This window comes from Onychomys torridus, chromosome 5, assembly GCF_903995425.1.
Source record: "Onychomys torridus chromosome 5, mOncTor1.1, whole genome shotgun sequence".
NCBI classification, from domain to species: domain Eukaryota; kingdom Metazoa; phylum Chordata; class Mammalia; order Rodentia; family Cricetidae; genus Onychomys; species Onychomys torridus.
The window spans coordinates 101,563,870-101,573,911 of NC_050447.1; the positions used below are offsets into that span (position 1 = coordinate 101,563,870).

At 35.8% G+C, this 10,042-nt stretch overlaps 1 protein-coding gene across 1 annotated transcript; it reads right to left on the bottom strand.

Moving 5' to 3' along the window:
- Positions 1-1,092: 1,092 nt before the first annotated feature.
- LOC118583543 (prolactin-7D1-like) lies at positions 1,093-9,361 on the bottom strand. Its single transcript, XM_036186937.1, has 6 exons — positions 9,331-9,361; positions 6,492-6,670; positions 4,823-4,861; positions 3,813-3,917; positions 1,891-2,070; positions 1,093-1,290 (listed from the first exon to the last, which is right to left on the bottom strand). Exons 1-6 carry the CDS (start codon positions 9,359-9,361, stop codon positions 1,093-1,095), a joined length of 732 nt encoding a protein of 243 aa, XP_036042830.1.
- Between the last annotated feature and the right edge of the window lie 681 nt (positions 9,362-10,042).

Here is a 10,042-nt window from a genome sequence, read left to right on the forward strand (position 1 = left end):
AGCCTCTGTTTTGTATGACTTCTGCTAGGCTTCTTTCCTGTTTTTTGTTTGCTTGTTTTATCCAATGTGATGAAAGTTTTTGTTTGTGTGTTAGTTTTTATTTTATTATATTAATTATATTATACTAGTAATTATCCCTAAGAAGCCTGTTTGTTTTCTAATGAGAGATATAAAAGGGACTGGATCCAGATGAGAAGGAATGGGGAAGAAAATAAGGGATGTGGATAATATGTAACCAGGACATATTATTTGAGAAAAAAAATCTATTTTCAATAAAAGTAAAACATTTTTACAAAGGCCTTTTCAGCAATCAGTCTTTGATTTCACCACACAAGTTGGTAATGGGTAAATTTCCCCCTTTCTTATTTCTTTACCTTGTCCTGACAAAGTCAAAGGAACAGATATAAACAAGTAGGAAGGAAGCAACCTTTTGTAGGAATGAATTACCTCAGCCTGCCCTGCTGTGTGACTTGAGCCACAGGAGAATGAGGACAATATATTAACTCATTTAAATAATAGCCATTGAAACTAGACCAAATGAGACTCCAGAGACATAGAGGGGAGAAAATAGATTAAGTATATCTAAGATGTTGCTGAGACAAAATTCAGAGAAGACTGTTTGAAAATGATAAGATGAGAAATAGCCATTTCATGATTGTACTCTAACCATTTAAATTCAAAAAGTTCTTAGTACCTAGTCATAGAGAAGCTTCATGGTGATTTTGTTTTCTGACACTGTACTATGAAAGTTGGCTTAGAGGCATGGCCAAATCTCTTAAAGTACACCAATATTTCAAATCTGTAATAGAATTATTGTACTTTTAATAGTGATCTCATTTACTGACTTTGTCCACATTAATTTACTGTGCTTCTAAAGTAAGCTATGCATTTTTCCCTTTGCTAGTTGAACATCTTGGGTTTGGATAGGGAGATCTCAATGATATTGATACATTTATTACTAAATGAATAAATGAAAGCAACAAATTTTCTTTCCATGCTCTGCCATATATTCTCTCTCCTTTTATTAATAGATACATTACACTTAAGTATATATTCAAAGGGTACAAAATCAGAAGTTCATTAATGGCTCAACTATGAGTAGCAGATGTCACCATTTATAAGGATACATTTCAAGATATTGACATAAAATTCAACTACTTGTAGGTCAAGACGCAGGCAGTATGAAAACAAATAAAGAGCAAAAAATTGAATTTCTTCATCAGCTGCCCGCAAAGATTCCAGATCTGACCAGACTGGGGTGTCTTCAGTTTCTTGGATTGCAGGATTAACCTATTGACCAGAAATGACAGTTACTTATTATCATTATTTGTATTTATTTGACTTTTCCCCTTCTAAATGTTGAATCACACTTAAGGAAATGTTAAAAATGTGAAATTCCAGTTACAAACATTGATTTCCATGTTTCTACTACAGGACATGATAAATCTTTTTGTCATCTAGAAGCAAGACTTATATACATCTTTTTTTAAAGTTTAATTGATGCTAGAGGAAGTATGTCACTTGCAATCAGACAGATGGAACACCAGGATTCTGCTACTTGAGCATAGACTTGTGTTTGATCAAGGGACAATGGGGGAACTGTCATAGTTCTTTCCCTAAAGAAGCATTTCGGTCAAGAGTGATTCTGATAAGAATATTGAATGAGGTACTTGGGGATATTTGTCTCTGGAGAAGATATCCCAGGAAAGGACCTAGCCAAATACTTTGGATAACTTGCTATATTTTTGTCTATCTTACAATGGAGAGGCTGAGTTCAAGGTTAGATGCCTAACTTGTTCTTGCAATATCAAGTGTTTCAAAATTTATCATTCATTACAGAAGTCACATCGTTCACAAAACAGAAAATTGGAGGGTAAGAAGATTGCTCACCTTTGGTACTATCCTCTCGATCTCCTCCAAGAAGATTTTGTGTTGGGCCTCAATGGTTTTGGCCTTTGATAGGATAACATGAGGTGCTTCTGGCATAGCACTGAGTTCTGTCACTAGATGTTTCAGAGGGTCTTTCCAGGCATGTAGTATACTGAGTGTCAATTTCAAAAAGCCTTCAATCTATTTAATAGTTATTGAACAATCATTAAGATAAGTGAAATATGGAAGGACTAGTTACACTTGACTGCTAATCAGAGAGCATGAACTAACACACCCATTTGCTATTCTTATGGACAGGTATGATTTTCTTGAGAAGAAAATGATGTAGCAATGTAAAAGTTAAAATATTCACCTATAGTTTGCAAAAATGAAACAGCTTATGTAAAGAACAGTTTCTGTGAACATTATTGAACATGTTCTGTTTTCTGTCTGAAATTCTTCCATCTGCCTTCCCTATGAGTCATTAAATATTTGATTGTTTTGCTCATCCATGAGACCCTAAGGCTTTCTTGAACTTAGGAGGTGCCCACTGGACTAGAATCAGAAAGATAGATATTACCAGTTTCAATTGCAAATTATTTAACTCATATTCATGACACCAGTGAACTAGAATGTTTACAAAATACTCATTATGAATTTTAGGATATTAATAGAAAGGTACTTGAAGACAATCTGTAATTAATAAATATGGTTTCTCGGTCTACAACATTCCCTCCCCTTGTCTCTAACAGAACAGAATGTTGTTGACAAGTATACGTGAAGAACATGGGGCTCATTGCATGCATAGATACCACAGTTAAAATTTGACCCTTCAGTATCTACAGGATTGTGTCTGAACATCATGACTGATTTAAGATGTTTGCTATGTTGATGTCTTTTAACTAATCTAGTGATATAAAGAATGAAGACTACAGCAGTATTCAATGGACATTAGTAGAAATGTGAGAAGTTTATGAAGAAAAGGAACAGGTGAAAAGTTATGGCAATGTAAGTTGCTGGGAGCATATGAATAAGAGTGAGGACTTGAGTATGATGAAGTTAAAAATTCCATTTCGACTGGGCTGGCTGATGATACAAGTTCCACAAAACATTTCAAAGTATCTGTTTCATTATCCAAGTTACATTTTGGGAGGATTAATTGAAGCATCTCATTAAACTACTTTATGTCATGTCTGCAATAGGATAGGTATTCAGAAACATGATGTCTCCATCTTACCCTCCTTTCACTTTATTATTTTTAAGCAATGTTTAAGTTAATCAATTGGAGGGTAAGTTAAGGCTGTAGGTAAGAGAGGAGAGGTCATAACAAAATTTAGTTAGAACTGTTGTGACATATAGAACTTCTCATCACAACTGAAGAAATGATTTCCTCTCAGGGAGCAGTCGTTAGTATTTATAGGACTGCCTTGTCCTGGTAATTTCTGTTAAGACACAGAAGAAATTATAAAGTCAAGAAGTTTTGGATACAAAGGTAAGAAGCAGATATAGAACCAGGATATTTGGGATTCAAGAAGAATTTGCTTGGTGGTCAGTAATGACAAGCCTATTGTGGAGACATTATTGATTTATAATAAAGACAATTGGGTTTGCTTATCTTAGGCATATACATGAATGTGTTTTTAAAACTAGATGTTCAGTTTAAAGTTTCCTACAGAATAGTAAGTCAATTCCCAGTGGAAATACATTGTTAAAATAAGATCTTTTAAGGGGTCATTTTTTAAATATCTGCTACAATATTATTTAATATTTAATTTCCTTTATAATTTATCAAATATATACTATGGTTTTCACTTCACTGCTCACTCTTACTTGTCATCCCTGCCCTTCTGATTACCACAACCCTGTCAGTGGTCATAAGAAGCTACAGCATAGCAAAGCCAGGGCCCTACTTCAGCTATTTAGATGAAAAGCTGAGGACCCACCGTGGTATTGCGAACTTCCTCTCTTGTGTCTGGAGTTTTGATGGGAAGAGTGTGGCAGCTGTTGACGAGCTCACCCATTTTATTTTTCTTGCTCAAATCTAGTATCTAAGAATATTCAAGAGGAAATTTGAATTAATTGCAATTGAAAAATTGAAAAAATAAACTCATGACCAGTATATTAATACATTTAACAGGTATGAAATTTTTATAAATAAACATTGCATGAAATCTAAAATTAAGAGAGTGACTCTTTTACCTAATATTCAATTTAAGTCAGTAACAACTTTTCACCTAAATTTTTAATATACCATCTTCTTTTCCTATTTGGTATTCTATTGTTCTTTCATTAATCCTAAAATGTACTGTATAATGTGAAAAGAACCCCTAAACATGGTAAAGGTAAAAACATGGAGCATTTTAAGGATCATTTTTTGGTGTGATTTGAGCATAATGTCATAGAAGATGTGTATAATTATTTAGTAATTTCTTGTTTGCTATTAGTTCAAGTTCTTTTTTTTAAACTAGGCATTATAACATTATATATTTTCTTTCTATTTTGCATGAATATATACACCTATACCATTCAAAGTCTTCATAAATTCTGGATGAAATTGTGTCAATTATAATAAAATTAAAATATAAGTTGGCCATTTTAGGAAATAGTAATCAATGATGAAATTCATAAGAAGATACTAATTAAAGTTACATATTATTGAATATATAATCAAAATTATTTTCTGTCAAAATTCTTACATTTTTATTCCATAAGTATAGACATTTAAAAACAAAACATAAATTTGAGAATAACTTGAACAATCATTTTATTATTTGCAAAACATACTCCCAGAGGCTGTCCCATTTTCATTTGGTTATAGGGGCTGAAACTTCCTTTCACCTGTGGAGGTATTTTATTTGAATTGGTTTTTGCTGCTTTCTCTTTTAAGTTACAGTGCAATAGTTAGCATGGATGCTTTGGGGGAAAGAAGAGAGAAATCAGTCGAGGCACTTACAATCTTATTGAATATTTTTGAAGAGAACTTGTCGTGGAACTAAAACAGAATGAAGAAGTGAAATAAAATGTGTGAGTAAACAGCATGAATACATTTTATTACAAATGTAGAGACACATATTTTAGGTGTCCCTGTTATTGAAGCCTTGTCTATTGTCTCCTTCTTGATTGACCTGGACATAGAAAACTTACAGCCTGTTTTCACCTCTAACTCAGTCCTCCCACTGAATAAACTCATGTACTAGAAACCTTTAAAACATGACTTTTAACTTGAGGGATTTTTGAGAAGGAAATATATCTATTTCCCTTCTTTACATCTTACAAGTTTAGGTTAGCTCTATTCATTCCCTTCAACTCCTTAAAATACATTTATCCTCGCAATGTCTGATGTGTGATGCCATGGAGACTGGCCTGCCACAAACAAGGTAAGGAAGTCAGTTCTTCACCAGATATATTTTCCAGGTTTTTATGTCATGACTGAAAATTTAAGAAAAGTTTTTCTTTTTTCTTTTTTTTTACATGAAATACATTATTATTATTATTATTATTATTATTATTATTATTATTATTATATTTGTGTTATAATTTTACACATCAGCCATGGGTTCCCCTGTCCTCCCCCCTCATGCCCCCACCCGCACCTTCTCCCACCCCCTCCCCTTCATTCCCATCTCCTCCAGGGTCAAGACTCCCCTGGGGATTCATTTAAACCTGGTAGATTCAGTACAGGCAGGTCCAGTCCCCTCCTTCCAGACTGAGCAAAGTGTCCCTGTGTAAGTCCAAGGTTCCAAACAGCCAGCTAATGCACTAAGGACAGGTCCGGGTCCCACAGCCTGGATGCCTCCCAAACAGTTCAAGCTATTCAGTTGTCTCACTTATCCAGAGGGCCTGATCCAGTTGGGGGCTTCACAGCTTTTGTTTCGTAATTCATGTGCTTCTATTCATTTGGCTATTTGTCCCTGTGCTTTTTCCAATCTTGGTCTCAACAATTCACGCTCTTACAGTCCATCCTCTTTCTCAACTATTGGACACCTGGAGCTCCACCTGGAGCCTGGACGAGGATCTCTGCATCCACTTCCATCAGTTATTGGATGAGAGTTCCAGCACTACTGTTAGGGTGTTTGGCCATCTGATCACCAGATTAGGTCAGATCAGGCTTTCTCTCGACCATTGCCAGCAGTCTACAGACAATGTATCATTGTGGATTTCAGGGGCCAGAAAAGTTTTTCTTGTGTGCATGTTTTCTATAATAGTTCTGTAAAGGCAAATAATTATTTATTTTTATTCTATGCTCATTGGTTATCTGCCTGTGTGTGTATCTGTGTGAGAGTGTCTCAGACCCACTGGACTTACAGAGAGTTGTGAGCCTCCACGTGGATGTTAGGAATTGAACCTGGGTCATCTGGAAGAGTAGCCAGTGCTTTTAACAAATGAGCTGTCTCCCCAGTTTCAAATAATTAAAACTATTGAATGTTCCTGTAAGTCTTTGAGATCTCATGGAACTTCCCTATTCTTCTTGTTCCACTTTTGAGTACCATAGACTTTCTTTTACATTTGAAAGGCATGTTAGGAACTGGTTGCATGATGCTTCCTATTAAACTGTAGTGCAATGAACTCATTAGCTGGGCAGTTCCTTTTGGGAATAATCCAGGAGTTAGTGAGGTACTTACAAATTCCAGGCGCATTTCTGTAGCAAGTTCAGTGATGTTCTCAGCCAGTGCCGTGGCATTATCAAACAAGTCCTTAAGAGACACTTTACTAAGGCCAGCCTCACTGACATTCATGGGCGCAGAGGCTACTCTCTCCCACAGGAGGAGGTTTGACACCAACAGCATCAGGAGAGTCCCTGCTACATGGAAACAATTCACTTGAGGTTATCAACAGTAATAATATCTCTGCCCATTGTCCTCCCTTGTATGATCTGGCACTCTACAACAGTAGTAGTGAATAAACATCTTCCACTGTGAAAATGCCATTAAATAATTAACTTGAACAAATACAGTTAGAGAATTTGATGTCTTCTCACATCTTTGGAGATATGATTCTGAAATTTCCAAACATTCAGAGCTTATGTTAATTGTGAGTGAGTAGAAGTCATTCTTGGTAGGAAGTTAGTATCTTGACCACTTATGTGCATTTTCAGCGGTCACACTCTGCACTCCATGGAAACATTCCATTTTTACAAGGACAGCACAACCTCTTTTACTGTGTCTTGTTGCCTGTAGGTATAAACACATGACTGTCTGTTGCTCAATCCTGAGGAGGAAGAGAATCCTGTCATAAAAAGGATTCTGTGTGCTGACTTCACTCACACATGATAATAATCCCATTCAACACTTACCTCAAAGCTTGTAACTGATTTCTCTGTGAACTTTCTGTTTACAGTAATCCTTTGAGTAGAAGGAGTCTGTGTAATATCATAAAAATATCTTGATGAAAGGGAAGCCTTACAAGTATAGTTGGTGTTCTGTAGTTTTAAAATTGTTTGGTGGGGAAGGCTGAATACCAGCACTGTGGAAACCCTGCCATATGTGGACAAATCTCATGTACATTGGGCTTTAACGTAGAACAAAGTCTGTTGTTGTTGTTGTTGTTGTTGTTCTGTTTTTGCTTGTTTTAGTTTGTTTTTTTGTTTTTTGGTTTTTCAAGACAGGGTTTCTCTGTATAGTCCTGACTGTCCTGAAACTCACTTTGTAGACCAAGCTGGCCTCAAACTCACAGAAATCTGCCTGCCTTTGCCTCCTGAGTGCTGGGATTGAAGGCATCTCCCAGCTCAAACCAAGTCTTGGTGCAGAGTATCAACAGAAGCTATTACTTGTAAGCAACAAATTTTACCTTTGAGCACATAGACCCAGAAGCCCCATTATTCTGATTTATCTAATTTCCTTATCTATAAAACAGCTACTGTTAAATTTTGAAGTTTTAACTATGACCAGTGTTGAGTTCATGTTTTTATTGTTCAAAAATAAACAAAAATAGCATGCTAGCATATCAACAATTTACTATCTTAAGATGAGCCAAGATGTAGATATCAAGATGCAGAGTTCATTTACCTTTGGTGAAGCCAGTCTTGAAAACTGCAAAAAGCACAGGGACAAATAGCCAAACAAATGGAAGCACATGAATTATGAACCAACGGCTGTGGAGCCCCCAGCTGGAACAGGCCCTCTGGATAAGTGAGACCATTGAATAGCTTGATCTGTTTGGGAGGCACCCAGTCTGTGGGACCAGGATCTGTCCTTAGTGCATGAGCTGGCTGTTTGAAACCTTGGGCTTACACAGGGACACTTTGCTCAGTCTGGGAGGAGGTGACAGGACCTGCCTGTACTGAATCTACCAGGTTTAAATGAATCCCCAGGGGTGCCTTGATCCTGGAGGACATGGGAATGGAGGGGAGGGGCTGGGGGGGAGGTGGGGGTGGGGTCAGGAGTGGGGAGGATAGGGGAACCCATGGCACATAATAAACACATAATAATAAAGAAAAAAATATTTATTAAAAAAAAAGAAAACTTTCATTGTACAAAATCTTTAATAAATGCAATTGGAAAATGTGCATTATAAAGTAAGGAATTTGAAAGGCTTATTCATGAAAAATATCTAAATTTGAATACACAAAATAACTTAGCATACTAGAAAAACTATATGCAAAATGAAAGTAATTCTATGTAGATAATTACTATTGAATACAAAAAATTAAAGTTTCTTCCCCAAATTAATTTTATGTACAAGAGATATTTATGTTTAGAATAAGTACACATACTCCTGGGTCTTTCATTTAGTATTCTAAAAGGAGTGCAAGGAGCGATTGGCTTCACTATTTTACTTCATGTAATTGAATTTATGTAATTTACTTTATGGTAAGAAAAAGTGCAGATATTAGCAGATTTTCCACTTTTGAAAGGATATTTTACTTGAGCTAAATTGTCAAAACCTTATAGATCCATCCTCTACATTCTCCTAGTATGTCCTCACATAGAAAATAATATTGAGTTCATTCTATTCAAACATGAGCATGCTATATTCTTCATTCCATATGTCCTATATATTGAACCCACAGACTCAGGTGGTGTTGCTCCCATCAAAAATTGTTCTGAAATTTTGACTTTTGAGATAAATCATTTCATGTTGTAGGTTTCTCCTGACTATTCAAGGTTTTGAAGACACACCATGGCTTCTGCTACAAGGTGTTAGTAATATTCATATTCTCTACTTAAGTCACCTAAAATAATTTAAAATATCTCTAGACACTGCTAGATGACTCTGGGCTAAGGTTACTCTTCTTTGAGAAACATAGATCCATAGATGCACTTTGCATTTGCTTCTAGAATAATGATTCAAAAGTATTTCTCTGATCTGTTGGACTTTACTACTCTTGGGTAAGCACTAATTAATGTCCTTCATTCCTCATAAGAAAAGTATGACACTAGAAAAGTATACTGTCTAAACAAGCTTTGCAATATGATGAAATGCTTAAGTTCACTAGGAGGAACTCAGTAAATGGTTACTTACAAGAGCATGTTTGAGTCAAAGACAGTGGCATCTCTGCAGAGTCCCACCACAGCTTAGCTGTTGACTCAGGGAAGATACTTCACTGGAGTCCTGCCTCTTTTATAGTCTAGCATAGTATCCCTAAGGCTACACACAAGTAGGAGGAAAAGGAAATATCATTTCTCATTATTTGTTCCCCTCAGGGGTTTAAGTAGTCTTGTTACCATGAGGTCGAAGATAGTTCTATGTGTTCTGTTTATCTTATTTTAAAGTTGGGAGTAGAAAATAAATTATGTTGTATTGTGAGTAACGACAGCTATCTCTTCTTCATAAACGCTGATAACAATTTCATGCTTTACGTAAATAGCTACATCATAGACCTTCATTTTTCCTTCATCTCCTTATATATATATTTTGATCATTCCCTCTGAAATGTCCAGTGAAACTTGAATGGAGGCCATATGTATTTCGTTGATTTTGTAGCATTGGGACAGAGCCACAATTAAAGTCACCTACACTGAGCAGTTTTACCCTCATAAATCTTTGACAACATCTAAGGAACTTGATGAATGGTTTGATTTTTCCATATTAGGCACATAAAAGGGTAATGTAAGATGTAAATACAGACATCTAGATGGCTGTTTTGGTAGGGAAATTAGATTAACTTAACAGAACAATATCAAAAGTCTCCATTTGGAGAACCTAGAACATCTCCAGTCACAGATTTTTCAGC

What these genes read in the sequence shown, in the direction of transcription:
- LOC118583543 (XM_036186937.1), bottom strand. Translation starts at nt 9,361, where the DNA reads ATGCCACTGTCTTTGACTCAAACATGCTCTT. An exon ending in AGGAAGTTCGCAATACCACG is followed by an intron (nt 2,071 to 3,812) that starts GTGGGTCCTCAG and finishes ACTATTAAATAG; the next exon opens with ATTGAAGGCTTTTTGAAATT. An exon ending in TCGAGAGGATAGTACCAAAG is followed by an intron (nt 1,291 to 1,890) that starts GTGAGCAATCTT and finishes TCTGGTCAATAG; the next exon opens with GTTAATCCTGCAATCCAAGA.